The sequence below is a fragment of the Lichenostomus cassidix genome, chromosome 27 (genome assembly GCF_008360975.1).
Source record: "Lichenostomus cassidix isolate B80296 chromosome 27, HeHo_3.0, whole genome shotgun sequence".
In the NCBI taxonomy this organism is placed as follows: domain Eukaryota; kingdom Metazoa; phylum Chordata; class Aves; order Passeriformes; family Meliphagidae; genus Lichenostomus; species Lichenostomus cassidix.
Window position 1 is genome coordinate 4,203,445 of NC_139507.1, and position 24,742 is coordinate 4,228,186.

The window sequence follows — 24,742 nt, forward strand, 5'->3', positions numbered from 1 at the left end:
AATCAGAGTTCAGGGATCCTTTCCTAATCTGAGCTCAAGGATTCTTCCCAAATCAGAGTTCAGGGATTCTTCCTGAATCTGAGCTCATGGATTCTTCCTGAATCTGAACTCAGGGATTCTTCCTGAATCAGAGTTCAGGGATCTTTCCCAAATCCAAGCTCAGGGATTCTTCCTGAATCCAAGCTCAGGGATCCTTCCAAATCATACTTTTGGGGTCTTTCCCAGGTCCAAGCTCAGGGATCCTTCCAGAATCAGAGTTCAGGGATCCTTTCCTAATCTGAACTCAGGGATTCTTCCCAAATCTCAACTCAGGGATTCTTCCTGAATCTGAGCCAGGGATCCTTCCCAAATCAGAGTTCAGGGATCTTTCCCAAATCCAAGCTCAGGGATCCTTCCATGCTCCCAGCTCAGGGATCCTTCCCAAATCAGAGTTCAGGGATCCTTTCTGAATCTGAGCCCAGAGATTCTTCCCGAATCTGAGCTCGGGGATCCTTCCTGAATCAGAGTTCAGGGATCCTTCCCACATCCGAGCCCAGGGATCCTTTCCCATCCCAAGCTCAAGGATCCTTCCTTGCTCCAAGCTCAGGGATTCTTCCCGGATCCAACTTCAGGGATCCTTTCCTAATCTGAACTCAGGGATTCTTCGGGGAGCTGAGGGAAGTTCAGTCCCTAATCTGAACTCGGGGATCCTTTCCCAAATCATAGTTCTGGGGTCTTTCCCAAATCCAAGCTCAGGGATCCTTCCATGCTCCAAGCTCAGGGATCCTTCCCAAATCAGAGTTCAGGGATCCTTTCCTAATCTGAGCTCAGGGATTCTTCCCAAATCTGAACTCAGGGATTCTTCCCGAATCAGAGTTCAGGGATCTTTCCCAAATCATAGTTCTGGGGTCTTTCCCAAATCCAGGCTCAGGGATCCTTCCCCATGCCCAGCTCAGGGCTGGTCCCTTGTTGGGACCCATTTCCCACCCCGCTGGTTCTCTCCCCGCCTGACCTTTCCTCTTCCTCCTCCTCCTCCTCCTCCTCCTCCTCCTCCTCCTCCTCCTCCTCCTCCCCGTTCCCGCCGCAGCTGCAGAACCAGGAGACGGTGAAGTCGCTGCTGCGGCGCACGGAGACGGAGCTGAGCGTGCGGGTGACAGACACGCTGCGCAAGCACGAGGATCCTCTGCAGCGCCAGCGCAGCTTGGTGGAGGAGGAGAGGCTGCGCTACCTCAACGAGGAGGAGCTCATCACCCAGCAGCTCAAGTGAGCGCGGGGTGGCGGTGCTGAGGGACAGGGGAGGGGACGGACCGTCCTGGGTGACAGGGGGTAGGACAGATCCTCCCTGGGTGACAGGAGACAGGACAGACCCTCCTGGGTGACAGACCGTCCCTGGGTGACAGGGGACAGGACAGACCGTCCCTGGGTGACAGGGGAGGGGACAGAACGTCCCCACATGTCAGGGGACAGGACAGACCCTCCCTGGACACCGAGCAGGACTGCCAATGCCACACCCAGTGCCTCCCCAGTGCCACCCCTGGTACCACCGCGGTGCCACCCTGGTGCCACCCCAATGCCATCCCCAGTGCCACCCCAGTGACACCCCTGAGGACACCCCAGTGCCATCCCTGGTGATATCCACGGTGAAAGCCCTGGTGCCATCCCCAGTACCACCCCAGTGCCACTCCCAGTGCCACCCCCAGTACCACGCCTGGTGCCACCCTAGTGCCACCCCACTGCCACCCCAGTACCACTCCAGTGCCACCCCCAGTGCCACCCTAGTATCACCCCTGGTGCCACTGCAATGCCACCCCAATGCCACCCTAGTGCCACCCCAGTGCCACCCCAATGCCATCCCAATGTCACCCCAGTACCACCTCAGTGCCACCCCCGTGCCACCCCATTACCACCCCAATGCCACCCCAGTGCCACCCCAGTGCCACCCCAATGTCACCCCAGTGCCACCCTCAGTGCCACCCCAGTGCCACCCCAGTACCACGCCTGATGCCACCTCAATGCCACCCCAATGCCACCCCCAGTGTCACCCCAATGCCACCCCAATGCCACCCCAGTGCCACCCCAGTGCCACCCTCCCTGTCCCCACAGCGACCTGGAGAAGTCGGTGGAGAAGATCCAGAAGGACTTTGCCCACAACCACCGGCTGGTGGCCGTGCAGGAGCTCGAGGAGAAGGCTGTGGTGCTCAAGCAGCTCGGCGAGACCCTGACGGAGCTCAAGGGTGAGGAGGGAAATTCTGGGATTTTCCAGGTTTTCTGGTTCCCCTGGGATTCTCCAGGATTTCCGTTGCCTCTGGAGTTTTGTGTTTTTGCCCCTGAAATTCTCCAGTTTGTCCTGGTTTTGAGGTTTTGCCCCTGGGATTTTCCAGGTTTTCTGTTTCCCCTGGATTTGAGTTTTTGCACCTAAAATTCTCCAGGTTGTCCTGGATTTGGGTGTTTGCACCTGGGATTCTCCAGGTTTTCCATTGCCCCTGAATTTGAGTTTTTGTCCCTGGGATTCTCCAGTTTGTCCTGAATTTTTGAGTTTGCCCCTGGAATTCTCCAGGTTTTCTGTTTCCCCTGGGATTCTCCAGTTCATCCTGGATTTGAGTTTTTGCCCCAGGATTCTCCAGGTTGTCCTGGATTTGAGTTTTTGTCCCTGGGATTCTCCAGGTTTTCCTCGCCCCTGGATTTCTGTGCTTGCGACTGGGATTTTCCAGGTTTTCTGCTGCCCCTGGAATTCTCCAGGTTGTCCTGGATTTGAGTTTTCACCTGGGATTCTCCAGGTTTTCAGTTGCCCCAGGATTTGAGTTTTTGCACCTAGAATTCTCCAGGTTGTCCTGGATTTGAGGTTTTGCCCCTGGCATTCTCCAGATTTTCCATGTCCCAGGAATTCTCCAGTTTGTCCCTTGTCCTGGATTTTGGTGTTTGCCCCTGGGACTCTCCAGTTTGTCCCTTGCCCTTGGATTTTCGTGTTCGCCCCGGGAATTCTTTTCATTTTCCATTCCCCCTGGATTTGAGTTTTTGCCCCGGAATTCTCCAGGTTGTCCTGGATTTGAGTTTTTGCCCCTGAGATTATCCACGTTTTCCATTCCCCCTGGATTTGAGTTTTTGCCCCTGAGATTCTCCAGGTTTCCCTTTTTTCCCCCTGGATTCCCCCTTGCCCCTGGATCTGCTGGTTCTACCCAGCATGTCCACCCTGGCCGTGCCACCCGGCCACCGCGCTGTCCCCAGCGGTGCCACCACGCTGTCCCCAGCGGTGACACGGCTGTCCCCAGCGGTGCCACAGCTATACCCAGCGGTGCCACCGCGCTGTCCCCAGCGGTGCCACGGCTGTCCCCAGCGGTGCCACCACGCTGTCCCCAGCGGTGCCACAGTTGTCCCCAGTGGAGCCACGGCTATCCTCAGCGGTGCCACCGTGCTGTCCCCAGCGGTGCCACTGCTATCCCCAGCGGTGCCACCGCGCTGTCCCCAGCGGTGCCACGGTTGTCCCCAGCGGTGACACGGCTGTCCCCAGCGGTGCCACAGTTGTCCCAGCGGTGCCACTGCGCTGTCCCCGGCGGTGCCACTGCTGTCCCCGGCGGTGCCACCGTGCTGTCCCCAGCGGTGCCACCGCGCTGTCCCCAGCTACTGCTGTCCCCAGCGGTGCCACGGCTGTCCCCAGCGGTGACACGGCTGTCCCCAGCGGTGCCACAGCTGTCCCCAGCGGTGCCACGGCTGTCCCCAGCGGTGCCACAGCTGTCCCCAGCGGTGACACGGCTGTCCCCAGCGGTGACACGGCTGTCCCCCGGCAGCTCAGTTCCCCAGCCTGCAGAGCAAGATGCGGGTGGTGCTGCGGGTGGAGGTGGAGGCTGTGAAATTCCTCAAGGAGGAACCCAACCGCCTCGACGGGCTCCTCAAGCGCTGCAAAACCGTCACCGACACCCTGGCGCAGATCCGCAGGTCGGTGTCCCTTTGTCCCATCGGTGTCCCTGTGTCACCTCGGTGTCCCTTTGTCACCCCGGTTTCCCTTTGTCGCTTCGGTTTCCCTTTGTCCCAGCTGGTGTCCCTGTGTCACCTTGGTTTCCCTGTGTCACCTCGGTGTCCCCTTGTCCCCTCCGTGTCCCTGTGTCACCTCGGTGTCCCTTTGCCACCTTGGTGTCCCTGTGTCACCCTGGTGTCTCTGTGTCACTGTGGTTGCCCTTTATCACGCCGGTTTCCCCTTGTCCCCTTGGTTTCCCTTTAATCTCCACAGTGTCCCTTTGTCCCCTCGGTGTCCCTTCAGTCCTCTCCATGTCCCTGTGTCACCTCGGTGTCCCTTTGTCCCCTTGGTGTCCCTTTGTCACCTCAGTTTCCCTTTGTCGCCCCGGTGTCCTTCTATTCCCATGGTGTCCCTTTAAGTCCCCACGGTGTCCCTTTGTCACTTCGGTTTCCGTTGGTCACCTCGGTGTCCCTCTGTCCCCTTGGTTTCCCTTTAATCCCCCCGGTGTCCCTTTGTCACCCCAGTGTCCCTTTGTCACCTCGGTTTCCCTTTGTCACCCTGGCTTCCCTGTGTCCCGCCTGGTGTCCCTTTGTCCCCCTGGTGTCCCTTTAGTCCCCTCGGTTTCCTTTTAGTCCCCTCAGTGTCCCTTTGTCACCTCCGTTTCCCTTTGTCCCACCCGGTGTCCCTTTGTTGCCCCGGTGTCCCTCTGTCCCCTTGGTGTCCCTTTGTCACCTCGCTGTCCCTCTGTCCCACCCAGTGTCCCTTTGTCACCTTGGTTTCTCTTTAGTTCCCCTGGTGTCCCTTTGTCACCCCAGTGTCCCTCTGTCCCCTTGGTTTCCCTTTAATCCCCACAGTGTCCCTTTGTCACCTCGGTGTCCCTCTATCCCCACAGTGTCCCTTTGTCCCCCTGGTGTCCCTTTGTCACCTCGGTGTCCCTGTGTCCTGCCTGGTGTCCCTTTGTTGCCCCAGTGTCCCTTTAGTCCCCTCGGTGTCCCTTTGTCACCTGGGTTTCCCTTTGTCCCCCCAGTATCCCTGCGTCCCCCTGGTGTCCCTGTGTCACCCCTGGTGTCCCTCTGTCCCCTTGGTTTCCCTTTAGTCCCCACGGTGTCCCTTTGTCCCCTCAGTGTTCCTTTAGTCTTCTCAGTGTCCCTTTAGTCCTCTCCGTGTCCCTTTGTCGCCTTGGTGTCCCTCTATCCCCACGGTGTCCCTGTGTCACCCCGGCTTCCCTTTGTCGCCCCAGTGTCCCTCTATCCCCATGGTGTCCCTTTGTCACCCCAGTGTCCCTCTGTCCCCTTGGTTTCCCTTTAATCCCCCCGGTGTTCCTTTGTCACCTCGGTGTCCCTTTGTCCCCTTGGTGTCCCTGTGTGACCTTGGTGTCCCTTTGTCACCTCGGTTTCCCTTTGTCACCCCAGTGTCCCTCTGTCCCCTTGGTTTCCCTTTAACCCCACAGTGTCCCTTTGTCCCCTCGGTGTCCCTTTAGTCCTCTCCATGTCCCTTTAGTCCTCTCCGTGTCCCTTTGTCACCTCGCTGTCCCTCTATCCCCACGGTGTCCCTGTGTCACCTCAGCTTCCCTTTGTCACCCCGGCTTCCCTTTGTCACTTCGGTTTCCCTTTATCACCCCGACTTCCATTTGTCCCCTTGGTGTCCCTTTGTCACCTCTGTTTCCCTTTGTCCTCTCGATGTCCCTCTATCCCCACAGTATCCCTGCGTCCCCCTGGTGTCCCTGTGTCACCCCTGGTGTCCCTTTGTCCCACCCGGTGTCCCTTTGTCCCCTTGGTTTCCCTTTAATCCCCACAGTGTCCCTTTGTCGCCTCGGTGTCCCTCTATCCCCACGGTGTCCCTGTGTCACCTCGGCTTCCCTTTGTCACCTCCGTGTCCCTTTGTCCCGCCTGGTGTCCCTTTGTTGCCCCAGTGTCCCTTTAGTCCCCTCGGTGTCCCTTTGTCACCTGGGTTTCCCTTTGTCCCCCCAGTATCCCTGCGTACCCCTAGTGTCCCTGTGTCACCCCTGGTGTCCCTTTGTCCCCTTGGTGTCCCTGTAGTCCCCACAGTGTCCCTTTGTCCCCTCGGTGTCCCTTCAGTCTTCTCTGTGTCCCTTTGTCGCTTCGGTGTCCCTGTGTCACCCCAGTGCCCTCTGTCCCCTTGGTTTCCCTTTAGTCCCCACAGTGTCCCTTTGTCCCCTCGGTGTCCCTTTAGTCCTTTCCGTGTCCCTTTAGTCCTCTCTGTGTCCCTTTGTCACCTTGGTGTCCCTCTATCCCCATGGTGTCCCTTTGTCACCCCAGTGTCCCTCTGTCCCCTTGGTTTCCCTTTAATCCCCCTGGTGTTCCTTTGTCACCTCGGTGTCCCTTTGTCCCCTTGGTGTCCCTTTGTCCCACCTGGTGTCCCTTTGTCATCCCAGTGTCCCTCTATCCCCTTGGTGTCCCTTTAAGTCCCCTCGGTGTCCCTGTGTCACCTCGGTTTCCCTTTGTCCCACCCAGTGTCCCTCTGTCCCCTTGGTTTCCCTTTAACCCCACAGTGTCCCTTTGTCCCCTCGGTGTCCCTTTAGTCCTCTCCATGTCCCTTTAGCCCTCTCCGTGTCCCTTTGTCACCTTGGTGTCCCTCTATCCCCACGGTGTCCCTTTGTCACCCCGGCTTCCCTTTGTCGCTTCGGTTTCCCTTTATCACCCCGATTTCCATTTGTCCCCTTGGTGTCCCTTTGTCACCTGGGTTTCCCTTTGTCCTCTCAATGTCCCTGCGTCCCCCTGGTGTCCCTTTGTCCCACCCGGTGTCCCTTTGTCCCCTTGGTTTCCCTTTAATCCCCACCGTGTCCCTTTGTCCCCTCGGTGTCCCTTTAGTCCTCTCCATGTCCCTGTGTCACCTTGGTGTCCCTGTGTTACCTCTGTGTCCCTTTGTCCCCTTGGTGTCCCTTTGTCACCTGGGTTTCCCCTTGCTGCCCCGGTGTCCCTCTATCCCCATGGTGTCCCTTTAAGTCCCCTCGGTGTCCCTGTGTCACTTTGGTTTCCCTTTGTCACCCAAGTGTCTCTCTGTCCCCTTGGTTTCCCTTTAACCCCACAGTGTCCCTTTGTCCCCTCGGTGTCCCTTTAGTCCTCTTCGTGTCCCTTTAGTCCTCTCCGTGTCCCTTTGTCACCTCGCTGTCCCTCTATCCCCACGGTGTCCCTGTGTCACCTCGGCTTCCCTTTGTCACCCCGGCTTCCCTTTGTCACTTCGGTTTCCCTTTATCACCCCGACTTCCATTTGTCCCCTCGGTTTCCCTTTGTCACCTCGCTGTCCCTCTGCCCCACCCAGTGTCCCTTTGTCCCCTCGGTTTCCCTTTGTCACCTCGCTGACCCCTCAACGTCCCCTCTCCACCCCAGGCAAGTGGACGAGGGCGTGTGGAGCTCGCCGGGCAGCCTCAGCCAATCCCCAAAAAAGGTCGCCGCCGAGTCGGACTTCAGCAAAGGGCTGGAGCTGGACATGCCCACCAGCCCTCCGGTCAGCCTGCACCACCTGAGCGCCACCCCGGAGCCGCTGGCGTTTGGGCACAGCGCCCCACAGCCCCAGGGCCACCAGGGCCACCAGGGCCACCAGGGCAAGAGCAATAACCCGTCACGAGCCCCCGAGATGGTGCCAGCCAAGACCCAGACGGGGCCGGAGACACCCAGCAAGAAGAGTGCCGACAAGGCTGTGTCTGTGGAGGTGAGGGGTTTTTGGGGTTGGAGGGGGGGTTTTGGGGTTGGGGGGGTTTTTGGGGTGGGGGTTGTGCGGAGGGGATGGGGAATGGGATGGGAGGTGTGTTTGTCCTGATCTTTCTCCTCGATTTGGGGTTTTTATGGAGGGGCTGGGGGAAATGGGAATAGGATTTGTGTTCATCCTGATCCTCCTCCTTGATTTGGGGTTTCTCTGGTCTGTCCATCTTCCCAAGGGAAAAATGGGAATGAGATTTGTGTTCATCCTGATCCTCCTCCTCGATTTGGGATTTTTCTGGAGGAGCTGGGGGAAAATGGGGATAGGAGATGTGTTCATCCTGATCTTCCTCCATGATTTGGGGTTTTTCTGGAGGGGCTGGGTAAAAATGGGGATGGGAGATGTATTCATCCTCAACCTCCTTGATTTGGGGTTTTTCTGGAGGGTCTCTGTACTCCCAGGGGAAATGGGGATGGGAGATGTGTCCATCCTCATCTTCCTCTGTGATCTGGGGGTTTTTCTGGAGGGTCTGTCCATCCTCCCAGGGGAAAATGGGGATGGGAGATATGTTCATCCTCATCCTCCTCTATTTGGGGGTTTCTCTGGAGGGTCTCTGTGCTCCCAGCTGAAAATGAGAATGGGATTTTTGTTCATCTTCATCCTCCTCCTTGATTTGGGTTTTTTTCTGGAGAGTCTCTGTGCTCCCAGGGGAAAATGGGGATGGGAGATGTGTTCATCCTGATCTTCCCCCATGATTTGGGGATTTTTCTGGAGGGTCTGGGGAAAATGGGGATGGGAGGTGTGTTCATCCTGATTCTCCTCTGTGATTTGGGGTTTTTTTGGAGGGGCTGGGGGAAAATGGGGATGGGAGATGTGTTTGTCCTGATCTTCCTCCTCGATTTGGGTTTTTTTCTGGAGGGTCTCTGTGCTCCCAGCTGAAAATGGGGATGGGATTTGTGTTCATCTTCATCTTCCTCCGTGATTTGGGGTTTTTTCTGGAGGGGCTGGGGGAAAATGGGGATGGGAGATGTGTTCATCCTGATCCTTCTCCTTGATTTGGAGTTTCTCTGGTCTGTCCATCCTCCCAGGGGAAAATGGGAATAGGATTTGTGTTCATCCTGATCCTTCTCGATTTGGGGTTTTTATGGAGGGGCTGGGTAAAAATGGGGATGGGAGGTGTGTTCATCCTCATCCTCCTCCTTGATTTCGGGTTTCTCTGGTCTGTCCATCGTCCCAGGGGAAAATGGGAATAGGATTTGTGTCCATCCTGATCCTTCTCGATTTGGGGTTTTTCTGGAGGGGCTGGGTAAAAATGGGGATGGGAGATGTGTTCATCCTCATCCTCCTCCTTGATTTGGGGTTTCTCTGGTCTGTCCATCTTCCCAAGGGAAAATGGGAATGAGATTTGTGTTCATCCTGATCCTTCTCCTCGATTTGGGGGTTTTTCTGGAGGGTCTCTGTGATCCCAGCTGAAAATGGGGATGGGAGATGTGTTCATCCTCATCCTCCTCCTCCTCCTTGATTTAAGGGTCCTCTGGAGGGTCTGTCCACTCTTCTGGTAAAAATGGGAATGGGAGATGTGTTCATCCCACTCCTCTTTGATTTGGGGGTTTTTCTGGAGGGTCTGTCTGTGTTTCCAGTGAAAACGGGAATGGGATTTGTGCTCATCCTGCTCTTCCTCCTTGATTTGGGGTTTCTCTGGAGGGTCTGTCCATTCTTCTGGGTAAAAATGGGGATGAGAGATGTGTTCATCCTGATCCTGTGCCTCGATTTGGGGTTTTTCTGGAGGGGCTGGGGGAAAATGGGGATGGGAGATGTGTTCATCTTCATCTTCATCTTCCTCCGTGATTTGGGGGTTTTCTGGAGGGTCTCTGTGCTCCCAGGGGAAAATGGGGATGGGAGATGTATCCATCCTCCTCCTCCTCAACTTGGGGCTCCTCTGGAGGGTCTGTCCATCCTCCCTGGGGAAAATGGGAATGGGACTTGAGTCCATCCTCCTCCTCCTCGATTTGGGGGCTCCTCTGGAGAATCTATCCATCCTCCCTGGGGAAAATGGGAATGGGACTTGAGTCCATCCTCCTCCTCCTCGATTTGGGGGCTCCTCTGGAGAATCTATCCATCCTCCCTGGGGAAAATGGGAATGGGACTTGAGTCCATCCTCCTCCTCCTCGATTTGGGGGCTCCTCTGGAGAATCTATCCATGTCCTGGGCAAAAATGGGGACAGGATCTGTGTCCATCCTCCTCCTCCTCCTCCTCAATTTGGTTTTTTTTCTGGAGGGTCTGCCTGTGATTCTGGAGAAAATGGGAATGGGATTTGTGTCCATCCTCCTCCTCCTCACTGGGGTGGCTCTGCTGATGCCTTGATGAGTTTACCTAAAACAGAGGCTAGACAGAGTTAAGAGAACAAAAAGCAATTATATTTATTGAAGGGATTTCAGGTGCATTTAGGGCAGACAAAGCCCATCCATGGGCTACACCCAAAATGAACAGCAGGTCATGAGTTTTTTGTATTTTATAAGGTTTTTATAAGGTCATGAGTTTTTCGTACTTTTAAAGTTTTTTATAAGGTCACGAGTTTCTCATGCTTTATAAATTCTGTCCATTTGTTTAGAAGGTTCAATCCTCCTATTACAGCTTCAGGTGATGAAGTTAATTATTTCAAATTTGCTCCCCCAGTTAACTCACTGTTTTTAAATATCTTGGGCTCTGAGACAGCCATGTATCCTTGAGTCTTGAGCTTAGAGAGGAATTATTTTACCCAAAAACAATTGTCTAAAAATGAGACAACAGCAGCTCAGCACCCTATACGAAACCTAGACTTACACGTTAAAAATCTATTAAAATAATAAATATTACACGAAAAAATAGAGAAACCGAAATCCCAAAGCCTCGCCATGTCCGCAGGCGGCTGAGCTCCAATTGCAGCTTCAGGTAATGGAGTTAATCATTCCAAATTTTCTCCCCCCAATTAATTCAGTATTTTTAAATACCTTGGGCTCTGAGACAACGAGGCATCCTTGAGTCTTGAGCTTAGAGAGGAATTATTTTACCCAAAAACAATTGTCTAAAAATGAGACAACAGCAGCTCAGCACCCTATATGAAACCTAGATTTATACATTAAAAATCTATTAAAATAATTACATGAGAAAATGGAGAAATTGAAATCCCAAAGCCTCGCCGTGTCCGCAGGCGGCCGAGCGCGACTGGGAGGAGAAGCGCGCGGCGCTCACCCAGTACAGCGCCAAGGACATCAACCGGCTCCTGGAGGAGACCCAGGCGGAGCTGATGAAGGCGATCCCCGACCTGGAATTCGCCGCCAAGCACAAGCAAACCCCCGGGAGCAGCAGCGCTGCCTCCACGCCGGAGCACAAACCCTCCAAGCCGCAGCACACCCCGAAATCGGGGGGCAAAGGAGACCCCAACGGCCGCCGCGGGTCAGGTATGGCATGGGGAGGGTGGTGGTGACTGGATGGGTTTTCCCAAAACAGAGGTTGGATAGAGTTAAGAGAATAAAAAGCATGGTTTTTTAGGCAAAAATGGTTTTTAATGTGGAAATTTTATTGATTTTTGGGTTTTAATAGGTTATTTTTTGAAGGGGTTTTAGGTGCGTTTAGGGCAATCGCAGCTTACCGAAATGGACAGCAGGTCTTGAGTTTTTGATATTTAATAATTTTTATAAGGTTTTTAATATTTAATAGTTTTTTATAAGGTCACGAGTTTTTCATTCTTTGTAAGTTTTTTACAAGGTCACAGTTTTTTTTCATACTTTATAACTTTTGTCCATTTGCATATCGAGGTTTAATCCTCCAATTAAATCTTCAGGTGATGAAGTTAATTACTACAAATTTGCTCCCCACAATTAATTCACTGCTGTTTCCACATTTTGGGGTCTGAGACAGTGAGATGTCCTTGAGTTTTGGGCTTATCATTAAACTCTTAATTATTAATTAAACTCTTTTAATTATTACTAAAAGAGGAATTATTTTGTCTAAAAAACACTGAGAACAGCAGCTCAGTACCCTGTATGGAGCCCAGAGTTATACACTATGCTAAATATAATAAACACAATTTTTTAGCGGAAAAAAAATTGGAAAATAATGTAATAAATATAATACATATAATAAATATAATAAATATAATAAATACAATTTTTATGCTAAACAATTGTAAAATAATATAATAAATACAATAAATATAATAAATATAATAAATATGATAAATATAATAGATATAATAAATATAGTTATAATAAATATAATAAATACAATTTTTTAGCGTAAAAAATATAATTTTCATACACTAAAAATTACAGAATTACATAAAACCATAGAAGCTAAAATCCTAACCCCGCTGGGTGTCCCCGCGCTGTCCCCAAGGCGGGACGGTCCCGCGGCGCCCTCAAGGCCACCCTTTGTCCCCAGACGAGCTGACGGTGCCGCGCTACCGCACCGAGAAACCCTCGAAGTCGCCGCCGCCGCCGCCGCCCCGCCGCAGCTTCCCCTCGTCCCACGGGCTGACCACCACCCGCAGCGGCGAGGTCATTGTCACCAGCAAGAAGGAGCCCGGCTTCATGAAGGTAGGTGACCTTTCCCGCGAGAATTATTTCTCTTTCCTCCCTGTGTTTTGTAGAGAAAGATAAAGTTTGGACGTTATTAAAAACGGAGATTTGGACGGTTCAAGGCTGGCCAGTTGGCTCAGGGGGAGGTTTTTGGACTGACCAGTCTGGGTGACCTTTGAAAAGTCTATATAAGTTGGGATTAAATAATAAAAGACACACTTTTTATGCCACACTGAGAACCTGGTCCTCTCTTCTCTGCTAGCGGCTCAACAGCGGGACAGCAGGGTGGTTAGCGGGATTGCTGGAGAAGATGAAATAGGAAAGGTTTATAATATAATTATTTTTATGATTACCTGGCAAAAAGGTGCTGAAAACAAATTCTGAGTTAGTGAACGACTAGAAAACAATGGTATGGCTGACTGAAATTAATATTCAAAATATAACTCCGTATGGAAATGGGATGATCCTTATAGGTTGTGTGTAAATGTTGTAGGGTTTGGAGCTTGTTCTGGATTGGTTAAGGAGAATTAGAATATTCAACACAGATGATTTATTGTATTGTAAACGGCAAATTGGTCTCTTTTTTGCCTCTCTCTCTCTCTCTCTTCTCTGACCTGCTCTGAGCTCCATCCTGCAGCCCTGGCAGGTTTCTCACACCCACCCTCTTTCACAATAAACCCAAATGCTCTAAAATTCGAATTCAGAGATCTCTCATTTCCATCCCATCCTCACAACCAAACCCCACAGAATTCCATCCTACACACACCTTTTCACAACAAACCCAAACACTCCAAAACCCAACTTCAGAGATCTCTCATTTCCATTCCATCCCCATAACCAAACCCCACAGAATTCAGTCCTACACACAGAATTCAATCCTACACACAGAATTCAATCTTTTCACAATAAAACCAAACACTTTTTCACAACAAACCCAAACACTCCAAAACCCAACTTCAGAGATCTCTCGTTTCCATTCCGTCCTCACAACCAAACCCCACAGAATTCAATCCTACACACAGAATTCAATCCTACACACAGAATTCAATCCTACACACAGAATTCAATCCTACACACACCTTTTCACAACAAACCCAAATGCCCTAAAACCCAACTTCAGAGATCTCTCATTTCTGTTCCGTCCCCATAACCAAATCCCACAGAATTCAATCCTACACACACCTTTTCACAATAAACCCAAACACTCTAAAACCCGACTTCAGAGATCTCTCATTTCTATTCCATTCCCATAACCAAACCCCACAGAATTCAGTCCTACACACAGAATTCAACCCTACACACAGAATTCAGTCCTGCACACAGAATTCAATCCTACACACACCTTTTCACAACAAACCCAAATGCTCCAAAACCCAACGTTTCCATTCCGTCCTCACAACCAAACCCCACAGAATTCCATCCTACAAACACCTTTTCACAATAAACCCAAACGCTCCAAAACCCAACTTCAGAGATCTCTCGTTTCTATTCCATCCCCATAACCAAACCCCACAGAATTCAGTCCTGCACACAGAATTCAATCCTACACACAGAATTCAATCCTACACACAGAATTCAATCCTACAAACACCTTTTCACAATAAACCCAAATGCCCTAAAACCCAACTTCAGAGATCTCTCGTTTCCATTCCATCCCCATAACCAAACCCCACAGAATTCAATCCTACACACAGAATTCAATCCTACAAACACCTTTTCACAACAAACCCAAACACTCTAAAACCCAACTTCAGAGATCTCTCCTTTCTATTCCATCCCCGTAACCAAACCCCACAGAATTCCATCCTACACGGGATGTCCCCCGGTGTCCCCAGTGTCCCCTCACCGCCCCGCTGTCCCCACAGAAGGCAGAGTCGGAGGAGCTGGAGCCGCAGAAGCCGCAGGTGAAGCTCAGGCGGACAGTGTCCGAGGTGGTCAGGCCAGCGTCCACGCCGCCCATCATCGCCTCGGCCATCAAGGATGACGATGACGAGGACAGGATCATCGCGGAGCTGGAGGTGAGACAGGGAGGGGACATGGGACATCGGGCCTGCTGGTCACGGGGTGACAGCAGGGTGTCATTGTGATCAGGGGGTGACACCAGTCAGTGACACTGCTGGCCAGGGAACCAGTGACACTGCTGGCCAGGGGACTGGTGACACTGCTGGTCAGGGGACTGGTGACACTGCTGGCCGGGGGACCGGTGACACTGCTGGCCAGGGGACTGGTGGCACTGCTGGCCAGGGGACTGGTGACACTGCTGGCCAGGGGACTGGTGACCCTTCTGGCCAGGGAACCAGTGACACTGCTGGCCAGGGAACTGGTGACACTGCTGGCCAGGGTGGGACTGGTGACACTACTGGCCAGGGGACTGGTGACACTGCTGGCCAGGGGACCACTGACACTGCTGGCCAGGTGACCAGTGACACTGCTGGCCAGGGTGGGACTGGTGACACTGCTGGCCAGGGGACTGGTGACACTGCTGGCCAGGGAACTGGTGACACTGCTGGCCAGGGGATCAGTGACACTGCTGGCCAGGTGACCAGTGACACTGCTGGCCAGGGGACTGGTGACACTGCTGGCCAGGGAACTGGTGACACTGCTGGCCAGGGGATCAGTGACACTGCTGACCAGGTGACCAGTGACACTGCTGGCCAGGTGACCAGTGACACTGCTGACCAGGGGACTGGTGACACTGCTGGCCAGGGGACTGGTGACCCTTCTGGCCAGGGTGGGACTGGTGACACTGCTATCTAGGAGACCAGTGACCCTTCTGGCCAGGGGACTGGTGACACTGCTGGCCAGGTGGCGGATTGGTGACACTGCTATCTGGGGAACCAGTGACACTGGCCAGGGGACCGGTGACACTGCTGGTGACACTGCCAGCAGCACAGGAGCTGAGGCTGCTCCTGCCAAGCGCCAACATGTCACCCACGGGACCCCAGTGCCACACTGAGCCCCCCACTGGCCCAGGTCATTGTCACCTCCCCCCAATGACCCTGTTTGACTCCCCAGGTGTTTCAGGGGAGCTCTGTCCCCCTGTGTCCCCCCTTTGTCCCCAACCTGCTGTGTTTGACTCCCCAGGTGTTTCAGAGGAGCTCTGTCCCCCCTTGTCCCCCCACACCCCGTGGTGACACCCTCCAGGCCGTGTCCCCGGGCCACCCCGAGCCGTGGCCCAGCGGAGCGGCGGTGGCGGCCGAAGGACGGAAGGTAACAGCTCCTCGGGGCTGCACTGTCACCGCCTTCCTCCTCTGCCTCTTCCGAGCTCACTTCCGCTGCTTTCCTCTAATTAACCGACTAATTAACGGCTTTCACCGCCTCGCTCGCGGCACTGACATGGCACCGGGCCTGGGACTAACCCGCGGTGGGGACAGTCGGGCCGGGAGTGAGGGAATGGTCACCACAATGAGGGAATGGTCACCTCAGCGAGGGAATGGTCACCTCAGCGAGGGAATGGTCACCTCAGTGAGGGAATGGTCACTCCAGGGAGGAAAGGGTCACCTCAGCAAGGGTTCCCTCCAGGGAGGGAATGGTCACCCCAACGAGGGAAGGGTCACCCCAGCAATGGAGGAGTCACCTCAGCGAGTGAATGGTCACCCCAGTGAGGGAAGGGTCACTCCAGGGAGAGAAAGGTCACTCCAGTGAGAGAAGGGTCACTCCAACGAGGGAATGGTCACTTCAGCAAGGGTCACTCCAGCCAGGGAAGGGTCACCCCAGTGATGGAAGGGTCACCTCAGTGAGGGAAGGGTCACTCCAGGGAGGGAATGGTCACCTCAGTGAGGGAATGGTCACCCCAGCCAGGGAATGGTCACTCCAGCCAGAGAAGGGTCACCACAAGGAGGGAAGGGTCACTCCAGCCAGGGAAGGGTCATCCCCGTGAGGGAAGGGTCACCTCAGTGAGGGAAGGATCACTCCAGCCAGGGAAGGGTCACCCCAGGGAGGGAATGGTCACCCCAGGGAGGGAATGGTGACCTCAGTGAGGGAAGAGTCACTCCAGCCAGGGAAGGGTCACCCCAGGAAGGGAATGGTCACTCCAGTGAGGGAATGGTCACCTCAGCCAGGGAAGGGTCACTCCAGGGAGGGAATGGTCACCTCAGTGAGGGAAGGGTCATTTTAGTGAGGGAAGGGTCACTGCAGTGAGGGAATGGTCACCTCAACCAGGGAAGAGTCACCCCAGAGAGAGAAGGGTCATTTTAGCCAGGGAAGGGTCACTCCAGCCAGGAAAGGGTCACCTCAGCGAGGTAATGGTCACCTCAGCAAGGGAAGGGTCACCCCAGTGAGGGAATGGTCACCTCAGAGAGGGAATGGTCACTCCAGCCAGGGAATGGTCACTCCAGCCAGGGAATGGTCACCCCAGCACCTCACCGGGCAATGCCCACCACTCTCACACCACACTGGGTGCCCTCAGGGTGGACACTGCATGGAGATCTCACTCCGAGTGCATGGGAGGGGAAGGGTTGGGTTGGGGTCTGGGGATTGGGATCTGCTTGGGGTCAGCGCTGGGTCTGTCCTGGCCCTGCTGACCACCACGCTGGACCGTGGGGTGGAGAGAGCCTGGAGAGGGACAGGGATGGAGTAGAGGATGCCCAGGGTGGAGAGAGGAGCAGGAAAATATCTGGAGAGTGGACAGGATGGAGTAAGGAATGTCCAGGGTGGAGGGAGAAGCAGGAAAACATCTGGAGAGTGGACAGGATGGAGCAGGGAATGTCCAGGGTGGAGACAGCAAGAGAAAAAAGCCTGGAGAGTGGCTGGGATGGAGTAGGGAATGTCCAGGGTGGAGGAACAGGAGGAAAATGCCTGGAGAGTGGACAGGATGGAGCAGAGAATGTCCAGGGTGGAAAGAGCAGGAGGAAAATGCCTGGAGAGTGGACAGGATGGAGTAAGGAATGTCGAGGGTGGAGGAACAGCAGGAAAATATCTGGAGAGTGGCTGGGGTGGAGCAGGGAACACCAGCATGGAGACAGCAAGAGAAAAAAGCCTGGAGAGTGGACAGGACAGAGCAGGGAATGTCCAGGGTGGAAAAAACAGGGGGAAAATGCCTGGAGAGTGGACAGGGATGGAGTAAGGAATGTCCAGGATGGAGAAAGCGGGAGGAAAATGCCTGGAGAGGGACAGGATGAAGCGGGAAATGTCCAGGGTGGAAAGAGCAGGAGGAAAATGCCTGGAGAGTGGACAGGATGGAGTAAGGAATGTCCAGAGTGGAGGAACAGCAGGAAAATATCTGGAGAGTGGCTGGGGTGGAGCAGGGAACACCAGCATGGAGACAGCAAGAGAAAAATGCCTGGAGAGTGGACAGGATGGAGCAGAGGATGTCCAGGGTGGAGGAACAGGAGGAAAATGCCTGGAGAGTGGACAGGATGGAGCAGGGAATGTCCAGGGTGGAAAAAACAGGAGGAAAATGCCTGGAGAGTGGACAGGATGGAGTAAGGAATGTCGAGGGTGGAGGAACAGCAGGAAAATATCTGGAGAGTGGCTGGGGTAGAGCAGGGAATGCCAGGATGGAGACAGCAGGAGAAAAAAGCCTGGAGAGTGGACAGGATGGAGCAGGGAATGTCCAGAGTGGAAAGAGCAGGAGGAAAATGCCTGGAGAGTGGACAGGGATGGAGTTGAGGATGCCCAGGGTGGAGAGATGAGCAGAAAAATGCCTGGAGGGTGGCTGGGATGGAGCAGGGAACACCAACATGGAGAAAGCAGGAGAAAAAAGCCTGGAGAGTGGACAGGACAGAGTGGAGGATGCCCAGAGTGGAGAAACAGGAGGAAAATGCTTGGAGAGTGGACAGGATGGACCAGGGAATGTCCAGGGTGGGGACAAAAAGCAGGACAGACACTCCTGTCACACTGGAAGCGAGGGGAGCTCTGGCTCATCCTCATCTCCTGGGGAAGGTCTGGCACCTCGCGGGGTCCCGCTGGGTCTGTCCCCTCTCTGGGGACACCAAGCTGGATCGTCCCAGTGCTCCAGAGCTCGGCTGGATCCATTTCCTGCCCCAGAGCTCGGCGGTTTCCTTCCCTCTGCAGCTCTCCCAGCTCCTCCGGCATTCCATGGATCTCCCCCGGGGCGGGAACAGGGAAGTGGGGAGGAAAAACAGCATTTTCTGGGTTTTCTTGCTCCTCAGGGTGTCGAAGGTCGGATGCCCCCCGGCTGGGGTGGCTCAGCCATCCCACCCCAGTGCTCCCAGTTTGCACCAGTACGGGGAAATCCCGGCTGGATGGCGGCAGTGGGATTGCCAAAGGCGCTCGGAGCAACGCCGAGTTGGTTTTTGCTCTCGTGTTTTTTCCTCTGAAGGGATGGCAGGGCTGGAGGAGGGAGACGAGCTTCCCTTTCTGGTCCCTGTCTGAGCTGTCCTGATCCTGATCCTGATCCTGATCCTGGTCCTGATGGATGTCAGGGCTGGAGCAGAGCGCTGAGATTCTCGTTCCCATCCCGGCCCGAGCTGTCCTGGTCCTGATACTGGATCCTGATGGATGTGAAGGATGGGCAGGAGGGAGCTGAGTTTCCCTTTCCTGTCACTGTCCGAGCTGTCCTGATAGTGATCCTGATCCAGATCCTGGTCCTGATCCTGATCCTGATCCCGACCAAGGTGAGGGATGGCCGGAGGGAGCTGAGCTTCCATTTTCCCATCCCTGTCCGAGCTGTCCTGATCCTTGTCCTAATCCTGGTCCTAATCCTGGTCCTGATGGATGAGAGGGATGGCAGGAGGGAGCTGCGTTTCCCTTTCCTGTCCCTGTCCGAGCTGTGGGTTCTGATCCATGTGAGGGACAAGCAAGAGGGAGCTGAGCTTCCCTGTCCTGTCACTGTCCGAGCTGTCCTGATAGTGATCCTGATCCAGATCCTGACCCTGATCCTGATCCTGATCCCGATCCTGATCCAGATCCTGACCCTGATCCCGACCGAGGTGAAGGATGAGCAGGAAGGAGCTGAGCTTCCCTTTCCTGTCCCTGTCCGAGCTGTGGGTCCTGCTGGATGTCAGGGATCGACACCAGGGAGCTAAGCTTCCCTTTCTCATCCCTGTCCGAGCTGTCCTGATCCTTGTCCTAATCCTGGTCCTGATGGATGTCAGGGCCGGAGGAGAAAGCTGAGATTCTCGTTCCCATCCCAGCCCGAACTGTCCTGCTCCTGACGGATGTGAGGATGGGCAGGAGAGAGCTGAGTTTCCCTTTCCTGTCCCTGTCCGAGCTGTGGGTCCTGCTGGATGTCAGGGCTGGAGCAGAGAGCTGACATTCTCTTTCCCACCCCTGCCCGAGCTGTCCTGCTCCTGACGGATGTGAGGATGGACACCAGGGCGCTAAGCCCCACTCCCTCCCCAAACTCCCGCCCAGAACTCAACCCTGCCCGATCCCCAAGATCTGGCGGCACCCCGAGGTGCACATCCCGCTGCCGCCCGGCCCCTAACCTGTCTGAATTCTCTATTTAGGAGCCGCTGGCCGCGGCAGCCCCGGCGAGCCGCGCCTTCTCCCTCCCCCAGATCGTGCTCACCGAGTGGGTCTCGGAGCCTCCGTCCCCCGAAGCCGAGCCGGAGCTCTGGGCGGAACCGGGACGAGCAGCAGGGCAACCGGCGCCGCCCGAGGGGGGAAGGAGAGGCCGTGCGGAGGCTCCCGGCAGCTCCCAAAAATCTCCGCCGGCTCAGCAACCAGCCGCGCAGCCCTGCCGGGGGTTCGCTGCGACAATCCCGCATTCCCCGAGGGATCAAACGGGGGGACAAGGAGGGGACGAGGCTCTGGACGCTGCCACCGGGCCGGGGGGGAGCGGCAAGATCTGTCCCCAAAATCCTGTGGCTGCGCAGCCTCCTCGGAGCCACGGGGACAGCGCCGGCTGTGCAGCCGCCGCGCTCCGCTCGGTCAGCGCGGGGATGATTCCCCAAATTCCCGGTGATGGAGAATCCCGAGGAGGAGCCAGGCTCCTTCCCGGACACTCCTCCGGAGCTCCCAAAGCCGCGTGGAAGGAGCCGAACCCTCCAGCACCGGGAATTCCCGCAGCCGTGCGGGGAACTCCGCAAATTCCCGCAGCTCCGGGATGGCACCGAGCGGCTCCGGATACCGGGAGAGACCCCGGAGAGGAGCTCAGCAGAGGCCACTTGTCCCCCGCCGCCCCGAGCCGCAGGGACATCGCGGAGGACACCTACCAGAGGCTGGACAGCCTGGAGGAGACCATCCGCGAGCTGGAGATGACCATCAGCGAGATCAGCAGCCACCCCGCCGTGGAATTCGCCTTCCCCAAGGACTCGCTGCGACACCAGGAGGCCGAGAGAAGTCCGGGGGACCTCGGGTGCGGCAGTTGTGACGATGCCACCGCGCTGGACCTCAGCCGGGCCAAGGACGGCGCTGCCACTTCGTCCCCGAGCAGGACAAAGCCACCGCTGCTCCCCAAGCCGCAGCTGCCCCCCGGCACGGCCCAGGTTCATTTTCTCTTCTCCCCCGCGCCCTGCTCTGCCCTGGATTCGCTCTGATGTCTCTTCCTCTGCCTGCTCCCTCTCTGTGACTCCACCTGCGGGCGGAGCCGAGGTGGAAAACGGATCTTCCTTTTCTTCCCTGTCGCTTTGAGGAGTTTGGGAATGGCAGGAGAGGGAAGACGAGCTGGAAAACGAATCTTCCTTTCTTCCCTGTTGCTTGGAGGGGTTTGGGAATGGCAGGAGAGCAGAGCCGAGGTGGAAAATGAATCTTCCTTTCTTTCCTGTCGCTTTGAGGGGTTTGGGAAAGGCAGGAGAGGAAAGACGAGCTGGAAAACGAAACGAATCTTCCTTTCCTCCCTGTTACTTGGAAGGGTTTGGGAATGGCAGGAGAGCAGAGCCGAGGTGGAAAATGACTTTTTCTTTCCTCCTTGTCACTTGGAGGAGTTTGGAAAAGGCAGGAGAGTGGAGCCGAGGTGGAAAACGGATCTTCCTTTTCTCCCTGTCGCTTGGAGGAGTTTGAGAATGTCAGGAGAGCAGAGCCGAGGTGGGAAATGAATCTTCCTTTCCTCCCTGTCGCTTGGAGAGGTTTGGAAATGGCAGGAGAGCAGAGCTGAGGTGGAAAATGAATCTTCCTTTCCTCCCTGTTACTTGGAAGGGTTTGGGAATGGCAGGAGAGCAGAGCCGAGGTGGAAAACGAAATGAATCTTCCTTTTCTCCCTGTCGCTTGGAGGGGTTTGGGAAAGGCAGGAGAGCAGAGCCGAGGTGGAAAATGAATCTTCCTTTCCTCCCTGTCGCTTGGAAGGGTTTGGGAATGGCAGGAGAGGGAAGACGAGCTGGAAAATAAATCTTCTTTTTCTCCCTGTTACTTGGAGGTGTTTGGGAATGGCAGCAGAGCAGGAATGAGTGAGGCAGGAGTCGGCAGAGGGAAGGACTGGCTGATCCCAGCCCGAAATTAGACCCTGGATGAGGTGGCTTCTTCCACCCTGCTAGCTTTTGGGTGCTGGTGACGAACACCAGCTCCACGAAGGACATCCCGCGGGATCGGAGAGCATCCCACAGGATCAGCTGAAGGGCTCCGCGTGCCCAAACCGCCCTGATTTCCCCCATTTTCCATAAAAACCCTCTCCTGCCGAGCGGCAGCCGGAGCCTGGCAGATGTTCCTCCTAATCACACCGCAGCGCCGGCTCCCCGAAGCCATCCCAAATTGCTTCCTGCTGGAATCCAGCTGGATATCTGGGAAAAAAACAGGGAAATGGAAAAAAACGATGTCAACCCGCTCCTTTATTAACAACCAGCGCTGAGGGAATAAATCTCCTTTTCCATCCGGAGGTATTCTCTCCTCCCTCGGGTGTAGCTGCAGTTTTTCCTGCTGGTTTTTTTTTTTTTTCCCGGGAAATGGGAATCGGAGCTGCGGGATGGATTTAGGGCTGGATTTATGGATTTATGGCTCAGGGTTAGGCGGGAGAGTCCTGAAGCAGGGCGGGGCAGGGCAGGGGTGGTGCCACATTCCAAGGATTCGGCGTGGCTTGGGAAGATCCCCAGCGCTTGGAATGCCGCGGGTGGTGCGGCGCAGGAATGTTTGGGATTTTTGGGGATTTCCCAGCGCCAGGATTTGGACTCTGGTGATCCTCGTGGGTCCTTCCAGCTCAGGATATTCCATGATTTTATGGTTTCTTCATGCTGTGGGGAGCAGGAATCCCCTGAGTCCTTTCCAGCTCAGGATATTCCATGATTTTATGGTTTCCTCCTGCTGTGGGGTGCAGAAATCCCTCAGGTCTCTCCCAAATCAGGATATTCCATGATTTTATGGTTTCCTTGTGCTGTGGGGCACAGAAAACCCTCAGATCTCTGCCAGCTCAGGATATTCCATATTTTATGGTTTCCTCATTCTGTGGGGCACAAGAACCCCTCGGGTCACATCCAGCTCAGGATATTCCATATTTTGTGGTTTCCTAATGCTGTGGGGTGCAGAAATCACTCATGTCCCTCCCAGCTCAGGATATTCCACGATTTTATGATTTCCTCATGCTGTGGGATGCAGAAATCCCTCATGTCCAGTTGAGGATATTCCATATTTTATGGTTTCCTCATGCTGTGGGGAGCAGGAATCCCTCAGGTCTCTCCCAAATCAGGATATTCCATGATTTTATGGTTTCCTCATGCTGTGGGGTGCAGGAACCCCCTGAATCCTGTCCAGCTCAGGATATTCCATATTTTATGGTTTCCTCATGCTGTGGGGAGCAGGAATCCCTCAGGTCCCTCCCAGCTCAGGATATTCCATGATTTTTTGGTTTCCTCATGCTGTGGAACACAGGAACCTCTCAGGTCTCTCCCAGCTCAGGATATTCCATGATTTTATGGTTTCCTCGTGCTGTGGGGAGAAAAAAAAAAAATCAGAAATCCCCTGAATCCCTTCCAGCTTATGGTTTCCTCGTGCTGTGGGGAGCAAAAATCCCTCAGGTGTCTCCCAGCTCAGGATATTTCATTATTTTATTTTTTTCCTCATGCTGTGGGGTGCAGAAATCCCTCATGTCCCTCCCAGCTGAGGATATTCCATGATTTTATGGTTTCCTCATGCTGTGGGGCTCAGAAACCCCCCATCTCCCACCCGTGGGGACCACCGAGGATCCCAGAGCACCCACGGATTTCCCAGCCTCGGGAACAAGCCACGGGACAGTCAGGAGTGTCCCCGGGGTGTCCCCGGCACGGGGAAAGGGGACACGCGGCGCCGCTCCGGCCACTCTGTACCCTCACCTCCTCAATAAACTCCTCTGTAATTCCCACCTGGAATCTGCTTCTCTCTCGGGTGTCCTCCTCCCGCCCCTCGGTGTCCCGATGTCTGCCCTAAACCCCCTCTCGGGTGCCTGCCGGTAAGTCGCGGTGTCACTGTCACCACGTGCTGGCGGGGATGTCGCACCTCCAGGCGCCCAGCGGTGCCGGCAGGGATTCCTCCGGGCGGTTTTAACCCGTTTTTTCCCGCGGATTTTGTGTCCCCGCAGAGCGGTGGGGTGTCCATCCCGGCCATGAAGGTGGTGAACCCGGCGGCGCGGCTGAAGCAGGGCCAGCAGGGCAGCCCCGACAAGGGCAAACACGTCAAGCAGCGCATGGAGTACATGCGGATCCAGGGCCAGCAGCAGGTACTCCACCCCTAGAGCTGTCCCCGCGGGGCTGGCGGTGTCCCCTGAGCCGGGGACATCGGCGGGGTGGCGGTTTTTGGGGACTGGGGTGGCGATTTTTTGGGGACTGGGGTGGCGCTGTCTCGGTGGCGCTTTTGGTTTGGGTGAGCCACGGAGGGGTTGGGGACGAAGGGATGTGGCTGTGGTGGTGCAGGAGGGGTTTTTGTCACACTGTGGGACTGTTGGGGACAAAGGGATGTGATCGTGACAATGCAGGAGGGGTTTTTGTCACACTCTGGGACTGTTGGGGACAAAGGGATGTGACCGTGGTAATGCAGGAGGAGTTTTTGTCACATTCTTGGACTGTTGGGGACAAAGGGATGTGACCGTGGAGGTGCAGGAGGGGTTTTGTCACACTGTGGGACTGTGTGGCTACTGGGGACAGGGATGTGACCGTGGTGGTGCAGGAGGAGTTTTGTCACATTTTGGGACTGTTGGGGACAAAGAGATGTGATCATGGTGGTGCAGGAGGGGTTTTTGTCACACTGTGGGACTGTGTGGCTTTGGGGACAAAGGGATGTGGCTGTAGTGGTGCGGGAGGGGTTTTTGTCACATTGTGGGACAGTTGGGGACAAAGGGATGTGGCTGTGACAACGCAGGAGGGGTTTTTGTCGCATTCTGGGACTGTGTGGCTTTGGGGACAAAGGAATGTCACCGTGGTGGTGCAGGAGGGGTTTTGTCACATTCTGGGACTGTGTGGCTACTGGGGACAAAGGGATGTGACCATGGTGGTGCAGGAGGGGGTTTTGTCACATTCTGGGACTGTTGGGGACAAAGGGATGTGACCGTGGTGCAGGAGGGGTTTTGTCACATTCTGGGACTGTTGGGGACAGAGGGATGTGATCGTGACAATGCAGGAGGGGTTTTTGTCACACTCTGGGACTGTTGGGGACAAACGGATGTGACTGTGGTAATGCAGGAGGAGTTTTTGTCACATTCTGGGACCGTTGGGGACAGGGATGTGACCGTGGCAATGCAGGAGGAGTTTTTGTCACATTCTGGGACTGCTGGGGACAAAGGGATGTCAC

The 24,742-nt window shown here is 54.9% G+C and overlaps 1 protein-coding gene across 1 annotated transcript in view; it reads left to right on the forward strand.

The window, feature by feature from the left end:
• LOC146426699 (SRC kinase signaling inhibitor 1-like) overlaps positions 1-24,742 on the forward strand; it is a 53,113-nt gene that overhangs the window by 24,657 nt on the left and 3,714 nt on the right. The window contains exons 9-16 of the mRNA XM_085083321.1: positions 1,067-1,242; positions 2,083-2,213; positions 3,765-3,912; positions 7,282-7,603; positions 10,783-11,032; positions 12,015-12,169; positions 14,017-14,169; positions 23,538-23,675. Of these exons, the coding sequence (XP_084939447.1) occupies positions 1,067-1,242; positions 2,083-2,213; positions 3,765-3,912; positions 7,282-7,603; positions 10,783-11,032; positions 12,015-12,169; positions 14,017-14,169; positions 23,538-23,675 (1,473 nt within the window). The remainder of the gene's footprint in view (positions 1-1,066; positions 1,243-2,082; positions 2,214-3,764; positions 3,913-7,281; positions 7,604-10,782; positions 11,033-12,014; positions 12,170-14,016; positions 14,170-23,537; positions 23,676-24,742) is intronic.